General features: G+C 41.5%; 2 protein-coding genes across 4 annotated transcripts in view; one reads left to right on the forward strand and one right to left on the reverse strand.

The window, feature by feature from the left end:
- The first annotated feature begins 9,770 nt into the window (after positions 1–9,770).
- On the forward strand, positions 9,771–25,661 carry Btg3 (BTG anti-proliferation factor 3). Of its 2 annotated transcripts, none has more exons than XM_050148857.1 (5): positions 9,771–9,789; positions 13,515–13,693; positions 18,104–18,241; positions 20,837–21,044; positions 24,985–25,661. In XM_050148857.1, exons 2-5 carry the CDS (start codon positions 13,521–13,523, stop codon positions 25,222–25,224), a joined length of 759 nt encoding a protein of 252 aa, XP_050004814.1. In that variant the 5' UTR covers positions 9,771–9,789; positions 13,515–13,520; the 3' UTR covers positions 25,225–25,661. The 2 variants fall into 2 exon arrangements, with proteins under 2 accessions (XP_050004814.1, XP_050004815.1); XM_050148858.1 differs by lacking the exon at positions 9,771–9,789 and adding an exon at positions 10,177–10,367.
- Cxadr (CXADR Ig-like cell adhesion molecule) overlaps positions 21,081–26,557 on the reverse strand; it is a 62,407-nt gene continuing 56,930 nt past the window's right edge. Inside the window, exon 8 of one of the 2 annotated variants that reach the window (XM_050148855.1) lies at positions 21,081–23,414. In XM_050148855.1, the coding sequence (XP_050004812.1) occupies positions 23,367–23,414 (48 nt within the window). In that variant the 3' untranslated portion in view covers positions 21,081–23,366. Of the gene's footprint in view, positions 23,415–25,702; positions 26,246–26,557 lie in introns of those variants that run through there. The other variant, XM_050148856.1, reaches the window with a different exon arrangement.

The raw sequence follows: 26,557 nt of genomic DNA on the forward strand, positions 1-26,557 counted from the left end.
TTATTATTATTATTATTATTATTATATTTATTATTTGTTCATGTGCGTGTATGCATACACAGCCCAAAATTCATATGCAGATGTTGGCTCTCTCCTTTGCCATGTCAATTCTACGGACCGAATACAGATCATCAGACTTAACAGCATGCATGTATCTTTACACATTGAGCCATCTCACTGCCCCCCCAATATATTTTAAATTATTTATGTGTTTATTGAATTATTTTTTAATAATAATAAAATTAAACAAAGCCTTACTTATTTATGGGTCCTGTAATTAAGGTTACACAGTTCAGAGCCAGGCAATGGTTTCTCACACCTTTAATCCCAGCACTTGGGAGGCAGAGGCATGTGAATCTCTGAGTTTGAGGCTAGCCTGGACTACAAGAGATAGTTGCAGGTCAGGCTCCAATGATACAGAGAAACATTGTCTCAAAGAAACAAACAGGGGCTGGGGAGATGGCTCAGAGGTTGAGGATACCGCCTGTGCCTCCGGAGGACCTGGGTTCAATTCCCAGCACCCACTTGCAGTTTATAACCATCTGTAACCCCAGTTTCAGGGGATCTGATGCCTTTACACCAATTCACATTAAAAAATAAAGTTTTTAAAAAATTGAACAAAGAAACAAACAAACAAAAACAAAAAACAAAGCTTACACAGTTGAAAAAGCACATAAAATCCAAAGCTACATTAAATATATCGGAAATTATATCTCCCCCAACTGCTGCCACCCTAGGACTTTCTAACATCTCAGAATTGTACACTTTCAATGCAACATTTATGTTGACCATCCGATAGGAAATATTATTATTCATTTCAGTTCCTTAGATTTATAAGAATTAGATTTTTATATGTGTACAGTTAAAAACAAAAACAAAACAAATGACCAACTTGGCCCTGAGTTCTACTATCTCCTTCCTTGTACTTTGTGTCACAGCTTAGTACCTTCGCCAATGTCCTTCTGGAAAACAAGCCTGTGAGCACTTTAGGGTAGCGTAAAACCACTGACAACAGATCTCTGTTGTACATTCTCTTCCCATTCCCCTTAGAAATAAGTCTACACATTCACGGCCGTGAGCAGAAACACTCCAACTTAAAACACTGTCCTGCTGCAGTTACCTCCGAAAGCACTCCTTTAAGCACACCATTAGAAAATACTTTTGCTAACCACATCACAAACAATTATTAATGTGCTAACTTTAGTGCTTACTTTAAGCTCCTGCTGGATCGGGGCGGGGTGGGAACATGCTCGTTATGGGAACATCTCATTGGCTCATCTGCTGACAAAGCACCTTTGTAAAGCCTACCCATAATCATTCTAATTAGGCCATCAAGTGTCAGGACTTGCTGTGTGAATTTCATTAATTCTAGCCATCTCTGTGGTGGAACTGATGTTGCCTGCATTAAAGGCGTGACTCTGCCTGGGAAGCAATTTCCTTATGTTTATGACTGCTCCTGGCTACCTGCTGGTACTGAGGAAGGCTGGCAAAGTGTCCTCACACATCTGCCAAACTCCCATCCAGGCACTTTGATATGCCTCTCTACCATACCACCATTACGGCCTTTACTTCTTCATCTGGCCCTTAGTTAATAACTCAACCTGTAAAATGTGAAGTGGCGTGTTTGCATGTATCTATGCTGCTTTGGCAAAATCTCAGAGACTGAGTAACTTATTAAAAAATTGAAATTTAGTTTTCTCAAGATCAAGGCAAGAAGAGCTGTCTGGTGAGGGCTCCTCTGCATCCAATATGGGACATGCTCTCACCCTGTGGAAGAAAAAAGGGTAAAGGAGACAAGCTCCACTAAGTCATTGCATAAGGGTATCTGCTGTGATCTGAAGCTGCAGGGGGAGGGTCACGCCCATGGTAACGTCTCCACGAGGCTAACTGACTGATTGCAGAAAGCAGATCCAGAGCCAAACTATCTTGGGCTATCTTCAGGCCTTTGCCTCTGACCTAAATGCTGAACCTTTTGAAAATGTATTACATTAACGGATGACTAGTGTTCACCAATCCAAAAGCTAAGAATGCCAACAGATAGCATTGGAGACCTATACTTGAGAGTTCTCACTTTGATGTAACTCGCCTACAATGTTTCCAATGATGTGTTTGGAAAAATGTATTGATTTATGACTTTCTGTTCTTTAACTATAAAAACTCATGAACTTGTTTCTGCATGGAAGCATGTTAGTTGGGACAATGTTATCCTGGATTATAGAATAACACTGTTCTGTTGCTATGAAGGATAAGACACCATGACCAATACAACTCTTATAAAAAGAAAGCACTTGCTTACACTTTTAGAGGAATTAGTTCATGGTCATCACGGCAGGCACACACACAGGCATAGCATTGGAGCAGTGGCTGAGAACTTTACATCCTGATCCATAGGCAGCAGACAGAAAGAGACTGGACCTGACATGGACTTTTGAAACCTCAAAGCCCACCTGCAGTGACACACTTTCTCCAACAAAGCCACACCTACTCCAACAAGGCCATATTTCCTAACCCTTCCCAAACAGTTCCACTAAGTGGAGACTATGCACTCAAATATATGAGCCTATGGGGGTAATTTTCATTCAAGCCATCACAGATTTGAATCTGTGTTCTTGGAGCAGGGCCACTCATATTTAGCTAAAGAATAAATATTCTCTTTAAGGTGGGATCCATGTTTTGTATTAGCATGACTCTCATTTAGAAAGCAAACCTTCTCAGGAGCCTCTCAATACTATCACTCTGGTAACATCGAATTTGGGAGGGGACACAATAAAACCATACTAGCATGTTTCTACTTTTGTTCTTAGGTGCTGTACTGTCCCCAGTTGCTGCACCAGATATTCGGTTCTAGAGAAGATGGCTTCAAAAATCGGACACCGATCTTCCTTTCTCTGCTTCTGATATGACTGTTTAAAGGACACACACTGATGTGGGAGTGTCATATCAATCTGTTGATTTCATTGGCTGAGCAATAAAAGAAACTGCTTGGCTGGCCCTGATAGGTTAGAACATAGATGGGAGGAGGAAACAGAATAGAATTCTGGGCGGAAGGGGAAGTGAGGTCAGACTCTGCTCTGCTCCCGGAGACTCAACAGCTCTGCTCTGGAGCAGAGACACCAGGATGGACATAGGCTAGAATCTTCCCGGTAAGCGCACCTTGGGGTGCTTACACAGATGATTAGAAATGGGTTAGTCCAGGTGCGAGAATTAGCCTGTAAGGGCTAGAGTTCATGGGCCAAGCAGTTCTTAAATGAATACAGTTTGTGTGTTGTTATTTCAGGCATGAGCTAGCCAAGCAGCCGGGGTGTTGGGGACGCAGCCCCGCCGCTCCTATTTCAACAACACACTGCCTCGCTCCCCTCCCGTCACATGCTCGGGCCCTTAAACCCTTGGTTCCCAGCTGATGACACAGTTTGAGGAGGCTTAGGAGGCGTGAACTTTCTGGAGAAAGTATATTAGCAGGTCATGCTTGGGGAGCTCCTGTCCTCACCCTACTCCCAGTTCACTCTCTCTCCTTCCAGCATGGTCCAGATGTGAGTCCTCCCCTTTCTGTTCCTGCTGCCATGTTGACTCCTATCCCTCGGGAACTATAAGCCAGAGGAAACTCCTCCATCTGTAAGTCGCCTTGGTCATGGTGTCTTCTCACCGCAACAGACAAGTGACTGATATACCTACCGACCCTCACATCTACAAAACTGCCTAAAAAGACCACATTTAAATAACTGAAGGCATTTGCTTTCGTTGTGTATGTGTGTGACTGTTCAGCGGGGAGAGGCATAAATGTGTACGCATGTGTCTGTGGAGACCAGAGGACAATCTGGGCTGTCAAGTTCAGGTACCATCCACCTTGTTTTTTAAAACAGGGTCTTTCATTGTCTTGAAACTGGGCAGTAGGGGAGGCTGGCAGGCCAGTGAGCCTGAGAAAGATGCCTGTCTCTCTCTGCCTCTCTAGCATTGGGATTACAATTGTACTAGCACACATAGAAATTTTTTTTAGCCTAGTTTCTGGATATAGAACTTGGGTGTACCAAGTGAACAGAGCACTTTACAGATGAGCTATCTCCCCAGCCCAAGGGTTTGTTTTCCTAATGAATGCGTGCTTTATGTCGCTCAATAAAAAAATTAACATTTTTAATCTTTCTTATCAGCATGTCTTTGAGGAAACATTATTAGTTAACAATTGTTTTAGTAGCTGGCTTTCTGCATCAATTTGCTGATACAGCACTCAGTTTGTGCAAACACTAGTCTAGGAGTCAGACTGAAGGATACTTTGTAAACATGATTAATGTTGGATCCCCTCTGTATGCTGTGAATATCATTGGTTAATAAAGAAACTGGTTTGCTTGGCCTGATAGGGTAGAACAGATCTAGGCAGGGAAAACTAAACTCAATGCTGGAGTCAGGGAGAAGCCGTGTAGCCCCCTCCAGAGACAGACGCTGTGAACTTTACCTTGTAAGCCACAGCCATGTGGCGATACAGAGTACTAGAAATGGGTTAGATTAATATGTAAGAGGTAGCCAATAAGAAGCTAGAGCTAACAGGACAAACAGTGTTTTTAAATAATATAATTTCTGCTGATTATTTCAGGTCTGAGCTGTCGGGCAGCCGAGACACAAACAAGCAGCCTCCTACAACACATGATTAATATTCCAAATCAGTTGCCGTAAGTAAAGGAAGTTAACCTCAATGGGAGATCTGTGCCCCAATCAGTTGAAGGCCCCCAAACTAAAAACTGAATTTTCTCAAATAAGAAATTTTGCCTTAAGACCTTAGCACAGAAATCCTAGATACAAGATTAGGGCTCACGTGATGATTTCAATTATTGATAAATTTCTAGACTGTTGGCCCTATAGATTTTGAATTTTCCATCTCCATAACAGTACATACCAATTCTTAAATCTCTCTCCCTCTCTCTCTCTCTCTCTCTCTCTCTCTCTCTCTCTCTCTCTCTCTCTCTGTGTGTGTGTGTGTGTCTGTGTGTGTGTGCACATAGGCTCACTAATAAAGCTCAGTTTCTTTAATGCACTGCAAAACAGGTGAGTGGTAACTAAGGAAGCTAACAGCAAACGGACCTCCTCTCCTGTTGAAGAGGGGACATTTCCATCAGACACATCCAGTATGAAGCTCTGACTGGGCCCAGTGTACCTGGCCCACCTAGGCAATATGCTTACCCAGTTTACAGACTCTTAAATTTATCAATAAAGTAACTGAGATGTCTCATCAAAATATTTTCTTTTCAATTGCAGGCATGCCCCTAACTGTGATTGTGGGACCCTGGCTTCTTCTTTTGCTTCCAGGACCTGAGGTGAGCAGTTTGCTGTATCACAAGCTTGGGGCAGTGCTTACTTAGCGCACCTATTGGGGCTAGAGTAGTGGAGTCACCTGATCTTGGAGAAGCAGCACCAAAACTGCAATCCAAAGTAAAGCTTCTCTCCTCGGAAGTTCATCTTCCCAGGAATTTCATCACAGTGATGGAACATTGGCTGCCACAAACATATTATCCTTAGACTTAAAAATTCTTAGATCACATTATTTGATCTCTAATGGCCCCCTAGGGCTATGCTGCTGCTACATAATACAACCGATCTCGGTTTTCAATATAAAAGTGATGGATGTGTATTCAGATTCAAATTAAACATGCAGCTTGGAAAGACTGCACCTGAAACAGATATATCTCCATTCTATGTGTAGTATGAGTGTGTTGCACTATGTATGTACAGTGCACTATGTTTATGCAATGCTCCTGGGGACCAGAAAAGGGCATCTGAAGCCCTGGAGCTAGAGTTTGTGAGCTGCCACAAGTGTATTAGGAATTGAACCCAAGTCCTGTGGAGGAGCAGTTCCATGCTCTTAACGTCTGGACCATCTCTCCAGACTGCTCTAATCAATGCAGAACTTCCTGAGCTCAAAGAAACAAAGTTGTTTTGTTTAAACAGAAGTTAAAGCGGGGCCGTTATTTAGTGAAAACGGGATTTTTTTTAAATTATCCGCAAATTTGTTTACATGCAATTTCTTATTCAGAAACCACACACAATTTTCAGAACTCACACACAAACCGGAGGGTGTGTGTGATTATTTAGTCTCAGCTCTATCAGGGTGGTTCACTTTCAAAAAGAAATCCCTTATACAGGAGCATATATGGTAGGAACTAAGAGCCATTTTCATGACCATCTTGTGGCAGCTCTGAAAGAGAAACATTAATACAGAATTGTTTCCATCAGCCATGCTTCCTTCTTAGTTTATGCTGTTATAGCATAAACAGAAGGCTGAGCAGATTAAATAATAGAAATTATTTTCTTACAGTTCTAGAAGGCGGGACATCAAGATCCTTGGCCCTGGTGAGGATTCACTTCCTGGCTTGTTGTCTGTCTTGTGCGTGTGTCATCTAGAAAAGAAGAAAGAGTGAGAGTCTCTCCACTGTCTCTTTTAATAGGACATGCATATGATTCCTAAGGAAGGCTATGCTTAAAATCCAGTCACATCCAGAAGACCTCATCTCCAAATACCATCCTGACATGGCTGAGTTATTCTAAACAACAGTTGGTGGCGGCAGCACAAATATCCACTCCAGAGCAACTCCCTTTTATACACTTCCTGCAGAGAATGGTCTCATTTGACCAGAACAATTTTACTATTTTTTAAACTATTATGTATATGGATGAGTTTATACATATGCATATGAGTGCATCTGCCATCAGACAACGCCATCAGACAACAGAGGTGTCTGGTCCCCTGGAGCTGGAGCTCCTGGTCCAAATGTGGGTGCTCAGAATCAAACTTGGATGCTCTGAAACAACAGCACATGTTCTTTATAAGTGAGCCATCTCTCCACACTTCTGTTTGTTATTTGTTGATTTTAGGAACTAGAACTGAAAATTTTTCTGAAGGGCTTTAAAAACAAAAAAAGCAAGGCAAGTTTTATGTATCTGAGTGTTGGGCCTGTATGTATGTTACGCACCACGTACGTCCCTGGTGCCTGAGGCAATCTGGAGAGGACGTGGAGTCACCTGGAACTAGAGTTACTGATGGTTGTTAGCAGCCATGTGGGTGATGAGAATTGAATCCCAGTCTCCCGAAGCATGTTCTCTTAACCACTGAACCATCTCTCGACAGCCTCCAAGGGCAAGTTTTGAAAAGAACAGAGGGCTGGGCACCAGTGGCGTGCCTTTAATCTCGGCACTTAGGAGGCAGAGCAGCCGGAACTCTGAGTTCAAGGTCAGCCTGGTCTACTGGAGCTAGTTCCAGGAGAGGCTACAGAGCTACAGAGAAACCCTGTCTCAGAAAGAAAAAGAGAAGAGCACAGATGGAGCTACAGAGGAGGAGAAAAGTAAATGACAGAAAACAGAAGTGTTACAGATGTGTTTAGGAATACTGAACATGTGAGGGTTCAGGTTTTGGCCTTTTGTTTCGTTTTAAATATGGTATTTCTGTCTGAACCGTGTGGACCACAAATTAATAAAGATTATATATGGATCCTAGCCAGGTGTGGTAGCACACGCCTTTAATCCCAGCACTCAGAGGCAAAGGCAGGCAGACCTCTGTGAGTTTGAGGCCATACTGCTCTATAAACTGAGATTCATGACAGACCGGGCTGTTACAGTCTCGAAAAACCAAAAAAGAAAAAGAGAGGGAAAGAAAAAAGATTACATACAACATTAATAACAGGATTTAGAAATTTCTTGACAATTAAAAATGTTTGTAACTACCTATTTTATGAAAACATAGAGTTAAAGGCCCATATCAGTAAAATAACCTCTATGTTATTATCAGTTTTAAATGAAAACTCTTTTTTTGTTTGTTTGTTTCAAACTCTTATGCCATCTCCTGGAATGGCCCAAAGAATACTTTCTACATACAGCACCATCTTTCCGTTGAGAAACAGCCCTACTTCTACAATAATGGAACTCTATTGTAGATGCCTCTCATCAAATAAAAGCATAGTACACTACTTTTACAATGGTTTGAGTGGTGTATATTACTGGCAATAGTTATTTTTTGAGTTGTACCAGGCTATAATTGTTAGGAATTTTTCCTAACGTGAGCGCTCTGCCGATGCAAAAATCCCAATCAAGCCAAATCACAACAAGCCAAATTAAAAAATATCCAGGTTTAATGGGATTCCTGCGCTCTCGGTGGTTCCAAGGGGGAACTGGGAAGCGGCTAATGCGACCACCAGGGGGAAGGAAAAGACCCCGGAAACTTTCCAGGGAAGCAGTTTAAATTGACTGAGGGCGTGGTCAAGATTTTGGCGGGCTTGTCTTGATGGGGGGGGGGCGGGGGGGGGGGCAAGACTTGGCGGCACAAAGACGGGGCCTCCAAAGATGGAGGCCAGAGACAGGGGCTTACAATAATCATCAACATCAGTAATGAAAAAGTTTAAATTCTCATAGAAAAAAACAAGAAATCTGGGGAAAGCTTTAACAATTGCTCNTCTCTCTCTCTCTCTCTCTCTCTCTCTCTCTCTCTCTCTCTCTCTCTCTCTCTCTCTCTCTCTCTCTCTCTCTCTCTCTCTCTCTCTCTCTCGTCCTTTCTGTCCTGAAACTAGCTCTTGTAGACTGTAGGAGCCAGCCACGATAAGCTAAATATGGACAGATCACCCAAAGGAAGTTCTTTACTTCCGACCATCATCACCTGCCAGTGTTGGACTCAGCCATCGATAAATTTAATAAGAGGTCTGAGTCTCAGTAGGTTACCCTGAAGCAATACCTGGTTGCAGGAAGAACCATAAACTAAGATTACCTGAGCACCACCCAAGAACAGACCATCCAAAGGAAATGCCTAACATTCCAACTGCTGTAGATAGGATCACCTGCCAGCACACACTCCCCAGGACACCCCAGACAAATGTCATCCAATCAGGAGTCCTGAACCTCAGAGACCCCTCACCCCCACCTTTACTACTATAAAACCCCTACTGTAACTGAGCTCGAGGCTCTCCGTTTATTCTAATACGTTGGACATGCGGAGACCGAGTTTGCAAACTTGCATAAAATAAAGGCTCTTTGATTTTACATATGGGACTTGGTCTCCTTGTTGGCTTTTGGGGGACTTCGCGGATTTGGGCATAACATAGACCAGGCTGGCCTCAAACTCAAACTCACAGAGATCCCCCTGCCTCCCAAGTGGTGCTGCAGCCACCATAGTTCTTTTTTGTTTGTTTGTTTGTTTTTCGAGACAGGGTTTCTCTGTAGCTTTGGTGCGTGTCCCGGAACTAGCTCTTGTAGACCAGGCTGGCCTTGAACTCCCAGAGATCCGCCTGCCTCTGCCTCCCGAGTGCTGGGATTAAAGGCGTGCGCCACCACCGCCAGGCTGCCACCATAGTTCTTAATCTGCATTTTTTAGTCTTCCGTTGTTTTTCTGGCCTGTTTGACTTATCAACTTCGTTCACAACACTGAAACCTTGTTGCCAGCTCAGCCTAAGAGATGGAATGAAATGTGCCCCTTTCATATGTGTTTAGTCAAGGTATAGTTTTATTCCTGGGAAGTCCTTGAGTTAAAGTGCCTCAGAAATGGGAAACCTGGCCACTCAAGGATTGCTTCACAATACTCCACAGGAGGCTGCCATGCTCGGATGGAGACACCACCAACTCTGCCAGAAAAGTGCCCAGGTAAGAGTTATCTCACCCAAACAATCTCACGTACAGCAGGGTAGGGAGGGAGCAGCCACTGATTTCACAGCCGGATGGAGGAGGAGGAGGAGGAGGAGAGTTGGTGCCAAGCTCCCCGAGGCGACCGCTGGAAGCGAAGCAACGTGGAGATCTGGACTGAACCTGCCCTCAGGCAGCAGGGAGGTGGGTGGTACCGGGGGGGAGGGGGAGAGCGAGACTCGCGTGAGGAGGAGTGGCTGAAGAGCCGGGAGGACGTAGCCCGCCGGCCCCTTCACGGGAGGTAAGGCCCCCGGGACTCAAGCTGGAGGCGCCGCCGCCTCGTGCCAGCCCGGCCGTCGGAACCCAGGCTCGGAGCGCGGCCCGAGGCAGGAGCCAGCCGCGCGCGCGCACACACACGCGGGCTGGGGGGGCGGGGGAGGTCCCGGCGAAGCCCCGCCCCCGGGGCGCGCGCATTGGTTCGGCGCAGCGCCCGGCCTGTCCCAGCCGCCGCCCCTCCCTTTCTCTGGGCCTCGAGCCCCCCGCGCGCCGCGTCGGGACCGCGCTCGCCTGCTCGCTCGCTGGCTCGCTGGTCCGCGCGCTCCGCCGCCCGCCAGTCTGCCCGGCGCGCGCTCGGCGGCGGTCCGACGACGCAGCAGCAGGAGCAGCGAGAGGAGGAGCAGCAGCCGCACTAGGCGGACCAGAGCCCTCGCGCTCGCGCTCGGCTCCCCGGGCCACGGAAGGAGGTCGCAGCCGGCGAGGGTGCAGCTCCCGGAGCGGCGGCGGTGAGGAAGCGGGCCGCGGCGGGGACGCGGTGGCGGAGACGAGAGCGGGCCTGGAGTGAGGGGGACGCGGAGGATGCCGTGGGCCCCCCGCCCAGGGCTTCGGGGAGGGAGGCTGGGACGCGGCCGCCGCCACGTCGGAAGCGGAGCGGCAGCGGGTCCTGGAGGGGAGGCGACGCCTCCTCGGGCGCGTGCCACGTCGCCTACCGCCTCCGGGCAGGCGACAGCGGGCGTCGGGCGGGCGGGCAGGGGCCAACCGGCTTGCACAGGTTGGACGCGGCGCAGGCCGGCCCCTCAGGGGTGCGTGGGGGGCGCCCCGCCCGAGCCGGGCTGCCGGACCCCCCGCCCCGTTCCGGCCGCATCTGGATCTCGCTGGCTACCACCGCCGGGCGGTCAGGGCGCCTCGCCCCGACCACGCTTGCCGCCCCCTCCACCTTGGCAGCGTCCACCTGGAGAAGCACTTGTTTCTAGAAATTGCGACTGGCTCTGTTCGTTACCGGGGAGGGGCGGGGGGGGGGGAACTACAAAGTTACAAACTCCTAGAAGGCCGGGCTTGTGGAACAAAGTAGAACTTGAGGAGCAGCCGCCGCGGTGACGACGGCCCGGGATGACGTCACCAAGCGGTGTTTAAAATGGGAGCTTTGGGGGGGGGAGTGTGGGTGGCACTAGGCGCCTTAGGTCTAAAGGGTCCTTCCTGTGGTGGCTTGCCCCCCCTCCCGGCTTCACTCCTGGAACACTGATAAAAGGGGGTGAATTTTTCAGCTGTTCCAGTCATCGTTCCTTCAAACAGAAAAATAAGTCCGTGTGACTCATCTTCTGTTACAAACCAAAAGCAACCACTAAGTGGTTCTTTCCTTCCTTTATTTTTTTGATACGAAATTGAGCAAACAAAAGCAAATCCCCAAACTCTTATGTAGCACATATTGGCCGCCTTGATGAATGAGAACGGTCTAAGGATCAGTCCATTTCTTTAGTGTGAGTCTTTGGTTTCCTTGGGAGTGGAGCTAATGTACTAAAATCAGCAACTCTCTTGCCCCAATCATGTATTCCATTTCAGTCGGTTTTCAGTTCCCTCATGGGTGCTCTGAAGTGGGAGGTATAAATGAAGCTTCATAAAGTGGGGAATGCCTCACATTTTCCAGAAGGGAGGCTTACAGCTGTTGTAGATTGAAGTTCTGTGTGTTCACACACTGCCTTGTGGAGATTCCATCCACCAGTTGGTGATGGCAGTGGGCAGTAGGTGAATTTGGCATTCTGAGAGCCCAAGAGGTTTGAGTATCTTACCTTCCCATGAAAGATGAGAGAGACAATGGCTGTCAGGACACGTCTCAGATAACTGTATAGAATTTGACTCTCAGTGAGGTCCCATTTTGGTTTAGCATTTGCACACAGTAAAAGATTCACATTTGACAAGAAACTTAATCTCAGCACTCGGGTGATGCGGAGGCAGACGAACTCTGTGAGTTCAAGGCCAGCCTTGTCTATCTACAAGAGCTAGTTCCGGGACAGCTAGGGCTGTTTGAGAAACCCTGTCCCAAAAAACCAAAACAACAACAACAAAAAAAAAAAAAAAAAAGGAAAGAAAGAAAAACTTAAACAAGAACAGTTTAAGAAAGCTAAAAGAACCAGGTGACTCTGGGCTTTTGTCATTCTTGAGTTTTTTTAGAACAGTCTGTTGTTAAGCTAGTTCACTGGTATAATCAATACAGAAGGGCTTGTCGTTGGCACCCAGAAAGATGATGTTACTTAGTAAATGCTACATCTAAATATCTCCCAAGTTACTTTCATAAGCCAAGTGAATGAGCTCATCTCAAAGCATATGTATATTCAAAACAACCATAACAGCCTTGGTGGATTAATCAATGACAAATCAGATCTTCTATTTTAAGAGTCTTTGATGCAGTTCCAAAACGTAACCGATTATTTAATTTTTTTTGAGTGATCCTGAATTTATGTTCTGTTGAATGTGTTTTAATACTCAACTATTTTGTCTTAGCTTTTTAGGAAGATATATCTGTTCCTGAAAGAATATGTACAAAACACTCAGTGCAGAAAAACTTTTAATGCATTAGCAGCTTTATTGAAGTATAATTCACATATACAACTTACACATTTTAAATAAACAGTGGAGTGCTCTTAACATAGTCAGAGTTTCAATATTTTTGTTTTCTTGGGCTTATAGCTAGTAGAATTACTGGAACTGTCATAGTTTTTTAATCTTTTGGGAGAACTACACAAACTTCTCCAAAATGGAGCTATAGTACTAGATTTTAAAGATTTTTTTTTCTCTTTGTGTTTATGGGTATTTTATCTGCATGTATGTATGGCCACCATGTGTCTGCCTGGTACCCTCAAAGGTTAGAAGAGCCCGCTGGTTTTGGAGTTACAGATAATTATTAACTTTAGTGATATTTTGTTTGTGTTTTAATAAATAAAGCTTACCTGAAGATCAGAGAGTAAAACAGCCACCCTAATCAGGCTTACAAACCAGGCAGTGATAACACACACCTTAAATCCTAGTAACCACACTAGTTAGTCTTGGTGCACACCTTTAATCCCAGCACTAGAGAGGAATATAAGACGGGAGGAGACAGCTCTCAGTCAGTCTCATTCTGAGACTCCTGGAGGCAGGATCACCATTTTGGACTGAGGTAGAGGTAAGAACCAGAGGCTGGCTATTTTGCTTTTCTGAGGTTGAAGCCCAATATCTGTCTCTGGGTTTTTATTAATCATGCTACAATTAACCACCATGCAAGTCTGGTGCAAGAGTAGCAAGTGATCTTAACTGAGTGCTAGGTTTGAAAATGGACTCTTCGGTTTTGAGTTAGGATTTGACTTACTTGGTAAAAGCTGTCTGGTATTTATTACAGTGATTCTTTTGGGGTGTTACCTGGTTCTATTTTAGTCTTCAGAAGCAATGTGGTGTGTTCATTACTGAACTACTACTTAAAACTAAGTAGTAATCCCAGTTGTATTTCCTAAGGTCTCTGAGGACTAAACAACATTAGTGGTAATTACTGGACACGAAGGGAAAGCTCTAAGGGGCTTATAGTGCAGAACTTTATTTTCCAGTTTCTGTGTGTGGAGTTTTTTGTTGACACTGTTGTTTGGATTTGTGCTTTGTTTTTAAGAAAACTTTTATCTTTACAGGGAAAAATGAAGAACGAAATTGCTGCTGTTGTCTTCTTCTTCACAAGGCTGGTTCGAAAACATGATAAGTTGAAAAAAGAAGCCGTTGAGAGATTTGCTGAGAAACTGACTCAAATACTTCAAGAAAAATATAAAAACCACTGGTACCCAGAAAAACCATCAAAAGGACAGGCCTACAGGTAAAGAATTAGATTGGATGATTGAATTGGACTGCGTGTAGATCAATTTGTGTAATGGCTACCAAGCCAGAGGACTGAAGGTTTAGACATGCCTATCATGATTTTATCTGCAAAATAGGAAAGTCTGGGGTGTCATGGTATTTTCTTGTTCATTTTAAAGTACAAGTATTTGCTGATGGGTGCTATTGTTCAGTCTTGAAGCCAGAGCTCTAGATTCATCAGTCAGTTTCTTTTGCCTAGTCTGGCTCCTGCTCAAGTACGTTTGTTATTACCATGGGTAGTCAGTTTTTCACAAATCTAGAATTCCTAATCTCTCCTAAATGAGCGTGATAATTAAGAGTTGAGGGAAATTAGTTGCTTTGTATCTAAAGATAAAGTGTATCCTGCCTGTTCTTTTAAGAAGGCAAGGTGGTAAACACCTTTAATCCCAGTACTCCAGGAGGCAGAGATAGGCAGATCTCTGAGTTCAAGGCCAACCTGGTCTACAGAGCGAAATCCAGGTCAGCTGCAAAGAGAAATCCTGCCTCCAAAACCCTCCCCAAAAAAGAAGATAAAATAAGAATCAGATAGAGCCAGACACAGTGGCACAAGCCTCTAATCTTAGCTCTCCAGAGACAGAGGCTGGTGGATTTCTGGGATTTCAAGGCTAGTCTGGTTTACCTAGTTACAGGACAGCTAGGGCTATATTAAAAGACCCTGTCTTAAAAACAAATGAAAAGATAATTAGTATAACATGTCCTTGGCTTTTATAGTGATGATCTTTTATATTGTACATCTCCTTTGTGGTATAAGCCAGTTGAAGGTAACTCATCTATGTACGTCAAGTGGTAAATACTGACTTGGGGATTTGAAATGGTTTTTAATGCTGCCGGATTTCCATCACCATGTGTACACCGCAGTCCTGGCACTAAGAAGGAAGAGAGTGCCTACTTGCAACTGACTTGTATTCTGATCGTCAGTTACACGCACAGCTAGAAGAGCAGACTTTTCCTTAAGCTGTACCAGAAGAACATGCCCTGGCATGCTCACTTTGGCACAGTTTTATCTACTGAGAAGTAACTTCCTGAAACTAGCTGTGGGACCATAACGGGTCTCTATTGTGAACATGGTCTCAGAATTTAAAGTGAAACACGGTTAACTTGTGACTGCTGCAGATGTTCCTTCATTTGTGCACATTTGTTGTTAACTTGTGACTGCTGTTTGTCCCACAGACCAGTCCTTAATGAGCTTTTATATGAAAGGTCTATTCTTGGTTAACATTAAAAGCATAGAGCTGCCAGGCACACACCTTTAATCCCAGGACTCAGGAGGCAGAGGCAAGTGGATCTCCGTTCAAGGCCAGGTTGGCTGCAAAGCTACAGAAAAACCCTGTCTTAAAAAAACAACAAAAAGAATATAGAACTACTTGAGAAATCTAAGACTGAAGTGGAAAAATATAATTTTATTGTTTTATTTATTTATTAAAGATTTGTCTCTTCCCCACCGCCGCCTCCCATTTCCCTCCCCCTCCTCCAACCAAGTCCCCCTCCCTCAACAGTCCAAAGAGCAATCAGGGTTCCCTGCCCTGTGGGAAGTCCAAGGACCACCCACCTCCATCCAGGTCTAGTAAGGTGAGCATCCACGAAACTGCCTAGGCTCCCACGAAACCAATAGGTACAGTAGGATCAAAAACCCATTGCCATTGTTCTTGAGGTCTCAGTAGTTCTCATGGTCCACTATGTTCAGCGAGTCCGGTTTTATCCCAGGCTTTTTCAGATCAGGCCAGCTGGCCTTGGTGAGTTCCCGATAGAACATCCCCATTGTCTCAGTGTATGGGTGCACCCCTCGCGGTCCTGAGTTCCTTGTTTGTGCTCTCTCTCCTTCTGTTCCTGATTTGAACCTTGAGGTTTCAGTCGGGTGCTCCATTGTGGGTCTCTGTCTCCTTTCATCGCCTGATGAAGGTTAATATTCCGGAGGGTGCTTATATGTTTTTCTTTGGGTTCTCCTTATTTAGCTTCTCTAGGATCACTAATTGTCCTTTGTTTATTTAGCTTCTCTAGGATCACTCAATGTCCTTTGTTTATGGCTAGAAACCAAATATGAGTGAGTACATCCCATGTTCCTCTTTTTGGGTCTGGCTTACCTCACTCAGGATAGTGTTTTCTATTTCCATCCATTTGTATGTAAAATTCAAGAAGTCCTTGTTTTTTACTGCTGAGTAGTACTCTAATATGTATATATTCCATTATTGCTATTTTTTATTTGCTTAAAGCCAATTGAGGTTTAATAGTGTGGTGACTTGAATAAGCCCAGGTAGTTTCTGAATTTTTTCTTAGTATTTACTCAAGTTTCCTAGTAAGTTGATCAATAATATGAATACAAGTAGACACGTAGCCTTTAATTTAGGCTCAAATAATTTTTTAACTTCTCATTTTATTCCTTTTTTCCCCTACGCATCTTGGTTTTTGATAGTGAACAGGTTTTGTGAATTAGAGTTGCTTTTTATACATGTCTTACTGATGTTAAATGGATGCTTTTGGAAGTGCCACGCTGCAAAAAAATAGAAGCACTACCAAGTAAATACAGTAAGGTTAGAGAGTGTGCCATTTCACTCCCATTAATTCTGAAAACTTGAGGAAAAGGTCATATAAGACTAAATTGACAATGTGATCAGAAATATCATTGAATCATTTTGAAGCTTCCATTTAAGTAAAACACTATTAGACTTCATGATAGATGGAAAAGGAAAAATAAAAGTTAAAAAGGTTTTTGTACACTTTTATAAAAATGAAATATTTGTAGAAGATTGTTTGGCAATATAAAGCTTAGCATCTAAATCACCCTCGTGACTATGATATGTAAACAGGAAGAGCTCCACAGTCTCAGATGCTTTTGGACTTGGTGTATGGGTCTTAAATAATCCTGTATAACGTTAGAATCACCAGGGTGATTTAGATGCTAAGCTTTAAAATCAGATATAAAGTTTGTTTTAGCAAATTTAGGTACATTACGTATTTTAATGCATTTTTTAGCCTACATACTGGGATTACTTTTATTAACTAGTCTTCAAATGCAAGATTATAAAAGTTGCGTGAAAATAATATAATACGGAGCCAGAGAGATGGCTCAGTTGTGAAGAGCACTGACTGCTCTTCCAGAGGTCCTGAGTTCAATTTCCAGCGAACACATGGCGGCTCATAACCATCTGTAATGAGACCTAGCACCCTCTTCTGGTATGCAGGCATACATGTAGACAGAATACTGTACACATAATAAATAAATCTTTTAAAAAATAAAGTAATATTATTTACTTAATGCTTAAATTGTTTGGCAATTGCAATATATAAGAGACTCTGTACTTATCCATATTTATCTGGATTTCTGATTTTATGTTTCCAGATTAGATTCTGAGAACTAATAATGTTCAGAATATGAATATTTTTACAGGTATTATATTGCCGAACAATCTTCTTCAAATATTTTATTTTTATAAAGATGTACAAAGAGGCAACAAGTTAGGCAGTGAGTAGGGTGCTGCCTATTGCTGCTGGCTATATGTCTGCATTCCATTGTGACATGGCTTTTCTTAGGTTAAAATGTAACGAGCTTTATTAACTATCTTTACTAACTTATTTTGGAAACTTAGATAAAAGGAAGATGTTATTTATATCAAGTAAAGCAAAAATGTTTTAGAGTCACATGTTAGTAAGTATGTGATACTCATGCTTCTACTGTCCTTGAATAATTATTTTTGAAACAATTGTAGTTGAAGTAAAAGCTGTCTCCCTTAAGAGTTAACCTTATTACCTGGGATGTAAAAACAAGTTAGTGGCAATAAAACTTGTCACAAAATTTTCCAGTTTACACTGGATGGAGTCTTTTATTAGTTACAGATTTTATCAGCTTACTCTACAAAACTTTGTAATGTCAGGGCTGGGGATATAGCTCAATTGGTTGAGTACTTACTTAACATGAAGTTTAGGGTTTGATCCCCAGTATTGCCGTAAACAGGTGTGAGAGTTTACATCTCTAATTCCAGCACTTGAGAGGTAGAAGTGAGAATATCTCAAGTTCTAGTAACATAATCAGTTTTCATAGCAAGTTTGGGACACATAAGACATGCCACACACGTGCGCGCATGCACCCCCCTTCCCCCCAAAAAAATTAAAAGAGTTCTAAGTAACCATTTTGTTCTCTATTTGATATCCATGTGCTGTTAGTGGTCTCTGCTAACTTAGGACTGGTGATTGCTCTGGGCTCACCCAGGTACTTCTAGGCAGCCTTTGTGTTGCCTCTCTTGCCTGAAAGTTCAGACTTGAGAATCTCCAAGGTTCTCCATCAGAGTATTTTGTTATTACTTACCTTCATATATATTGGGATTTATGATTGAGATTCAATCCTAACTATCAGTCTAATTCTATTTTGTTGTAGATGTATTCGTGTCAATAAGTTTCAGAGAGTTGATCCCGATGTCCTGAAAGCCTGTGAGAACAGCTGCATTTTGTACAGTGACCTAGGCTTGCCAAAAGAACTTACACTCTGGGTGGATCCATGTGAGGTGTGCTGTCGGTGAGTCTTTATGTTTAGCAGCTGAACCAATTTTACCAAACTTGTTCCTGTGTGTCCCACCTATAACTCTTCACAGCCAGGAGCTGGCAGTTTGGCTTTCTCAGAAGACGTTTATGAAATTAGGCTATGAAGGTGGGTGGTGAATCTATTTTATACCATGAAGAACTCAGAAAGAGGTTTCCTAGAACTTTGCCAAGCATTTTAATGTACACCAAGAGGTGGCATGTAGAACTTAGGCACCTGCTCCTGTCACTGTGTTTCATTCATGTGGCACAGCCCTTTCCAGTTAGGGGAAGCTCAAGTGATAATATAGGATAGTGACCTTTAGTCGGTCTTTATCTCTGCCTCTTGTTTCTGTTTTCAGACAACTTAGTAACATTTTAAAGATTTTTATTTTCATAATAGAAATTCTGTCATCTCAAACAACTGTAAAAGGGCGTTAGGTGTTGTCTTCAACCTATTAATACAGACATTACGTTAACTAGGCACCTATGGAGTTTTCAGAACTTAAACAACATTCTTAGGTAGGTCAAAGGGTAATAAGGGAGAAGAAATAGTAAGCAAATTACAACAGACTATTTGTGCCCTACTAGAAATTCCTGCAAAATACAGTGTTAGGTAGCACAACTACCTCGTGGGTGACACTTGGGCTGCTGTGTGGAGGGTGGATTGAGGTTGACGAGGTGACAAGATTGGGAAGCTGTTTTTCTCCAGGAAGGAGAAGCAGGAGAGGCCAGTAGCATGAGCGCCCATAATTTTCCTATAGTGGTGTTGTGGGAGTTTCTCTTTGTTTTGAAGGTGCAATTCTCTTGGCCTCTATTTTATAGTGAAGTTTCTTTTTTGATATGAATCCAGATATATGCTATAGACATGGACACAGCTTTTAACCTCATCTGTAATGAAGATGAAAATGAAGATAAGTAGTAATGCTAAAAAGAACCGCATGGATGTTCTTCTAAATTTTATCAGGAAAACTCCAGATAACTACTTGATATAAGGGTATTGCCTTGGGAAACTGTGGTGAGGTACAGGTTCATTAAAGTAGGGATCTTCAAAATTGTCTTCTTTTGGGCTGGAGAGTGGCTAAGAGATTACGAACACTGACTGCTCTTCCAGAGGCCCTGAGTTCAATTCCAAGCAACCACATGGTGGCTCATGACCATCTATGATGAGATCTGCTGCCCTCTTCTAGCATGTACATGCCCACAGAACATTTATGTATAAGAAAGAAAGAAGGAAGGAAGGACATTGTTTTGTTTTGTCTAAGCCATGTTAAGTTTTGACCAGGGACAGTCAAAACATTTTTAGACTGGGGTGTGAAGAACGAAGTGTTGCTTGGGTGTTATACTTTGAAAACTTTACCCACTGAAATCCTGCTAAAGACCCAAATTTACATGAAATGAACCATCAGTGTCACTGGGATAGACAGCCAATCCCTCCTAATCTTTTTAAATACTTTTATTTTGTGTCAATACTGCCAGCCACTTAAAGCTGTATTAGCAGTAATCTTATCAAATTTACTCCAAGCCGGGCAGTGGTGGTGCATACCTTAATCCTAGTACTCTGGGATATTATTCCTTATCAGATGTTACAAGCTTTAGGGTCATTGATATGTACAGATCTTTGTGTATAACTGCCATAAACCCCATTATTTGAACTCTTTTAATTGCTTGTGTTATTTTTTTCAGTTTCTTTCCATAAAGACCAAAACATCCCTAATACTAGAGATATATAGATAGATAGATAGATAGATAGATAGATAGATAGATAGATAGATAGATAGATATAAATTTAGATATCATACAAGATAGATACATTGCCCAAATGTATGTCTATGCACTGTTTGTATGCCTGGTGCCTGAGAAAACCAGCATAGGGCAATGGAACCTTGGAACTGGAATTTCTGGTAGTTGAGAGCCTCTATATGGGTGCTGGGAATTGAACCCAGGTCTTCTGGAAGAGTAGCAGGTGTTCTTAACTACCATCACTTCAGCCCATACCCCTCCCCCTCCCTCCTTTCCTCCCTCTCCCCCTCCCTCCTTCCCTTCCTCTTCCCCTTCCTCCTTCCCTTCCTCTCCCCCTCCCTCCTTCCCTCCCTCTCCCCCTCCCCCTCCCTCCCACACCATTTCTAAGGCAAGGTCTTTCTATGGTGCCCTGGCTGCCCTGATACTATGTAGACCAGGCTGGCCTCAAACTCAGACTTTCCTTAAGATACAACTAGGCTTTCCATTAGAGTGGGCCTACTCCATGACTGTGCTGTGAACCAACAACCTCTTCTCTGTGGCCTGATGTAGTTCTGTGATCTGTGAAGTACATACAGAACATAATAATAAAAAGATAGATCCCTTGTGATGTTTCAGTTTTTGTTTGATGTCAGTAGAGAAGAAAATAGCCACTTTTATTAATACTTCAATAGACTAGCTAGAAAATTACAGCCTACTTGTGCTGTGGATATTAATGTGCACAGTCCAGTTCTGGAATAGTTCCTTTATTGCCATGGAATAATGGCATGAACAGACCTGTTTAATTGTTTTTACAACCATTTCTCGCTTTTCATATGATTTGTAAGTTTTTTTTTTGTGTGTGTATAACTAGGTATGGAGAGAAAAACAATGCATTCATCGTTGCCAGCTTTGAAAATGAGGATGAAAACAAGGATGAGATTTCCAAGAAAGTTAGCAGGGCTCTTGATAAGGTGACCTCTGATTATCACTCAGGATCATCTTCTTCAGATGAAGAAACAAGCAAAGAAGTGGAAGTGAAACCAAGTTCTGTGACTGCAACACCAAGCCCGGTGTACCAGGTAACCACGGAATACTTCGTGTTACTAGATGGTAGATTGCAGGGCATTGGTGGGCTTGCCAGGTACTGCAGCTAGCCATGCTTATGCTTCCCAGGGATTCTGTTGACTGTCTGAATCAGCTCTACTCTTTCACACACACTAATGGAAGCTGCTTCTCAGAGATGCAGATTGGTATTTAAAGAAAAAAATCAATAACGTCTATAATTTTCCTATTCCCCTTTTACATTATTAAAGAGAAATTTTACTGAATTTTATTTTGGTTAGTTTTTTATGTAAAAACGAAAAGAAAGTTGGCCTTGTTGGTCTTACCATGGAAGCATTGTATAGTAAATGTGTTTGCACCACAGATTCATTTACTTTATTTATATTTGTATATTTAAAAGCATTTTGTTACTTTCTAGAAATTTGACTAGCAATATTCTTTAACAAAAGGAGAAATATTTTTAGTCAGACATTTATAGGAATATTTTGAGGAGCTTTACTTTTTCAACATGTACTTTATAATTTTATTTATTTTAATGTATTTCATATACAAACATGTGAGTGCTGCACGTATAGATAGCTGCATGTCAGAAGAGGGCATTGGGCCCTATTAAAATGGTTGTGAGCCACCATGAGAATTGAATTCAGGACCTCTCGAAGAGCAGCCAGTGCTCTTAATGGCTGAGCCATCTCTGCAGCCCATATTTTTAGTATATTTTAAAATATACCTTCATATATTAGTCTAAATTAGATGTAGTTTAATGTGCCAAGTTTATGGTTAGATCAGTGTTAGAATAATACAAAAACTTGTACCTAATAATTAAGAATCTTTGAGTATGAAAAATTAAACTTTCAAGTTCATAGAATGATATGATGAATATTTCCTGATTGAAATGTAATTAATTTTTCCTTCTCTTGATTGTTTAGTTATTCTTTCTTGAATTGACAGGAAAGATAAAAAGATTATCACATGCTTCTTCTTTATAAAACTTTTCTTTTGAGGGCAGGTTTCACTCTATTAGCCCCAAGTGGGCTACATATGTACCAACTATGTAGGCCACATAGGTCTTAGACTCAAAGAGATCCACCTGCCTCACTGCCTGCTGGGTGCTAGGATTAAAGGCGTGTGCCACCACATTCAGTAGAAAATAGCTTACTGCCTGGTGGTGGCATGTGGTGCACGCCTTCAATTCCAGTACTCAGAAGGCAGAGGCAAGCAAGTCTGAGTTCGAGGTGAGCCCGGTCTACAGAGCGAGTTCCAGGACAACCAGGACTGTTACACAGAGAAACCCTGCCTCGAAAAACCAAAAAATAATTAAAACTATAAGAAAGGAAACTTGCAAATACAAACTGTAAACTTAACAGTATAAAATAGTATGATAGTCCATTCTTCCCTCACTCCTCTCTCCTGTGTTTTGTGAGGGTGTTCACCACCACACTTGCTTTTTGTTTTGTTATCTTTCCTTTGCTTTTGTTTGATTGTGGTTGCCTTTCGGATCATTTTTCAAATCTATGCCATAAATATTGAGGTCATTTTTCTGTTAGTATGTTGCATTATATATTACAAACTACCTTTATTGAATTTCCTGGAAATCATCCAAATGTGGTTTTGTTTTTACTCAGTCAAGCAAGACTGTAAGTGCCAAAAGAAATGGACTGCCTTGAATTCTTTTTAAGTTAACCTTCAGGTTTAAAACAAAATGACATTTATTTTTCCCTAATACAAAAGAATGTTAGAATAATAGAAAGGTGTGGAAATTAGGATATCTTACATACTTATTTGGAAATATTTGTCTTTGGAATTCTATTCAACAAACTGTTTCACAGAAAGGCAGGCAGGCTGCTGTTTTAAGCCCTAGTGTAGAAGAAGCTTAGATACAATTCTGCTTTAACCTTCCTATTTTTCTTGACACTGCTATTAATGGGTTTTTCGGTAGTGTTTTAAGGTATATTCTAAAAACAAGTCCTTAACACATAAATGTAATGAAAATAAACCTTCTGTGATTCACTTTCGAGTTTCTTTTCTAAAGGGGGATTATCTAATAAAGACATTCGTAGATCCTGGCAGGAAAGGGTTTTTGTTCTTTAGAGTTTCTGGAAATTACTCCTAGAGTCAGCTCTCAATCTTTCTCCAAATTTGATCTATGGACTCAATTCAATCAAAATCCCAAAAGTCATTAACACATTGATTCTAGATTTTTAAGAAAATAAAATTTGAGGGCTAACATGAATACAAAACTGTTCTATGCATCAAGATTGTTAGTAGTTTAAGGATACATTGGAACAAAACAGAAATTCCGTAATAAGCTCAGTTTTATATATTTACCGCACTCACCTCTCTCAAACCAGAATGCCAGGGCAATTAAAGGGGAAGAGTCTTGAACAGTTCTAAAACAAGAAGGGAAAAGGCCAAAATGGGACTAAGTGTTACCTAATAGGCATATACCAAAAAATGGATTTGAGATATGATTATAGCTCTCTACATATAAGAAAGCTAAATTTTGATGTTTTATATATGAAGAAATATGGAGAATTCTCTTGAAAATGTTTTACAAGTATCACAAAAAGCATTTAAAAAGAGTTAATTTTTATCAAAACTAAATATTTTTAGTAAGCAAAAGAAAACATTAGAAAATGCTTGGATCACAGAATATGTATTAAGGACTTGTTTTCAGAATATACCTTAAACCGCTCCAAAAAATTAGTAGGCCTGTTGGAAGAGTAGGAGGATCACAGATTCACAGCCAGTTGGGGCAAGTGAGACTCTTTCTCAAAATAAAAGCTATAAAGGAGAACTGGAGATACAGCTCAGTACCACAGCAGTCGCTTCATGCCCAAGGTCCGAGGTTCCATTCTCAGCATTGCAGTAAAAGACAAATGACCTCATGAGGAAATAGGCAGAATTCTCAATATGAGCAAAAATTGTTTTTTTTTTTTTAAAGATTGATTTATTTATTATGTGTTCAGTGTTCTGCCTGCATGTGTCTCGGAAGACCAGAAGAGGGCACCAAATCTCATTACAGATGGTTGTGAGCACATGTGGTTGCTGGGAATTGAACTGAGGACCTTTAGAAGAGCAGGCAAAGCTCTTAACCACTGAGCCATCTCTCCAGCCCCCCAAATTGTTTAAATGATTAGAAAGTATATGAAAAGGTGTACTCATTCTAAGTATTTGTAAGAAAAACCAAAGTATATATATATCTTTGAAGGCAAATGTAAAAAACTTCAGGTGTGTATAGATGCGCTCAGAGGTACAAACATAGAATCTCTTCAAAATATCTACAAAATTGGTCCATGTCATTTGCACCATCTGAAGTAAATGCTCTACAGGATTTTAACTGTTAAAAAAAAAAATCTCCCATCTAGAGGGACAGGTTAGAATCAGAGAATCTGAAATTCATAGTCTGTATGTTCTAAGCAAAATAGTTGAAAACCACTAATGAGAATTTAAACCATGTGAACCCTACCTGCCTTATAGTATACTCTAAGATCTTTGAGCCCAAGTACTACACAGGCTACAGCAGAATGGTCTGGAAAGTTAGGTCGAAATACTTGGTCTCTGTTTCTAAGATTCCATTATCTTTTTAGTAGACTTTGAGCTGGAGCATGAAAATTTATGTTCCCAAGTTTCTTGAGTGACTCCTTGCTTAACTAACTAACCTCCAACCTCTTGTATTCTTCTTAGAAGTTACCATTCATTCCGCATTTGCATCTTTGATGCTTGAAGATTTTTAATTTATTTACTTTTTTCTTCATTCAGAAAATACATGTGACCTATTAATGAGGTGAGGGTTTTTCTTTCTTCACATATTTAAACATAACCAAAGGATGTCCCTGAGACCATCTTCTAGGGTGATTGGTAGTTTGTGTTTAGTGAGAGGCCTGAAACTTAGTTATTACTGAAAACGTGTATCTTTTTTTTCCTTTGAATTTACGTAATGCTTTCTCTTTCCTACAGATTTCAGAACTGATATTCCCACCTCTTCCAGTGTGGCATCCATTGCCCAGAAAAAAGCCAGGAATGTACCGAGGGAATGGCCATCAGAGTCACTATCCTCCTCCTGTTCCATTTGGTTATCCAAATCCAGGAAGGAAGAATAAACCATACCGTCCAATTCCAGTGACATGGGTACCTCCTCCTGGAATGCATTGTGACCGAAATCACTGGATTAATCCTCACATGTTAGCGCCTCACTAGCTCCTTTTGATTTTGTTTGTCATGTTGATAGAAAGGAAGAGTAGACCTTACTATATATACTAAAAGTTCCTACTTGTAGTGAAGTTAGATGGGCCAAACCATCAAACTTATTTTTATAGAAAAGTTATTGAGAATAATCTTTCTTAAAAAAGTATATATATATGCACTTTAGATATATTGAAATAGTTTGAGAAACTTTATTAAAGTTAGTCAAGTGCCTGAGTTTTTAATATTGGACTTAAGTATTTATATATTGTGCATTGACTCTGTTGGATACAAAAACACTGTAGGAGTGGGCGATGTGTTCTAGCACCTTTGAGCATTGACTTTATGGAGAGTAAGTTATTTATACACAAGGAAATATCTATTTTATGTCATTTAGAAAAATTGCGTGAAATCATGTAGTTGCAAATAAAAAGTAGTCTGAGGCATGACAACGTGTGGTTTTGTTCTGTACATAAGAAAATAATCTAAAATGTTCCTTTAAAAAACAACTTTTTATTGAACATGTTCCCCCAAACCCACATATCAAAATATACATGTAAAAAAATATTTACTGGCAGTAACTAGTTGAAAATATAAAATACAACAAAATAACTTTGAACTATCATAATCAATGTATATGGGGATTTTGTCACCAGGATTTTGGCCTGTAGTTTCTAGGACATCTGACTTAATATGCCTTATACCATTAGAGAAAGCAGAAATGCTCTTGTGGCCATTCTTAATCTACCTTGTAAACTAGGTACAGTGGCAAGCACCTGTAATCCCATTTCTTGAGAGGCTGAGGCAAAAATAGGATATCCGGGCTTATTTAGCTAGACATCAGATTTGATGCCAGCCTGGGCGAGATGAGACCCTGTTTCAAAAACTAAAAATATGGGGGTGGGGGGGGTGCTGTGCTTTTTCCAAAAAGCATTAGTCTTTACTAGAGTTCTAATGTAAAAAATTATAGTACTTCAGATTCTTCAGTAGTCCTTCGTACTTATACCACTGTAATCCCATCGGTCGTGTAAGTGAGCTACAAAGAAAAGAAGAAAACCATCTATGAGTTTGGGTATTCTAAAGGAAAACTTAACTAAGATCAGCAATACTTTCCCCATTGCTCTAACCTTCAAATCTTTACTCTGAAATTATTCAACCTAACCAAGAGTGACCACAACTTACTAATAACTGATTAAAAGGCTTTGACTTTTCCAAGCATCCCTATTGTCAGGTTTCTTTGTTTCATTTCTTTTGTATTGGTTTTGTGAGATAAGGTCTGTAGCTCCAGCTGTCTTGGAACTCACCGCTGTGTAAAATAGGCTGGCATTGAATTTACAGAACCTTCTGC

The sequence above is a fragment of the Alexandromys fortis genome, unplaced genomic scaffold, assembly GCF_014885135.2.
Source record: "Alexandromys fortis isolate MF-2015 unplaced genomic scaffold, M_Fortis_MF-2015_v1.1 scaffold_4, whole genome shotgun sequence".
Taxonomy (NCBI): Eukaryota; Metazoa; Chordata; class Mammalia; order Rodentia; family Cricetidae; genus Alexandromys; species Alexandromys fortis.

Excerpts from the sequence above, each read along its gene's own strand:
- Btg3 (XM_050148857.1), top strand. The coding sequence starts at position 13,521 with ATGAAGAACGAAATTGCTGCTGTTGTCTTCTTCTTCACAAGGCTGGTT. Across the intron at positions 13,694-18,103 it reads TCAAAAGGACAGGCCTACAG|ATGTATTCGTGTCAATAAGT; the intron begins GTAAAGAATTAG and ends ATTTTGTTGTAG. Across the intron at positions 18,242-20,836 it reads CCATGTGAGGTGTGCTGTCG|GTATGGAGAGAAAAACAATG; the intron begins GTGAGTCTTTAT and ends GTGTATAACTAG.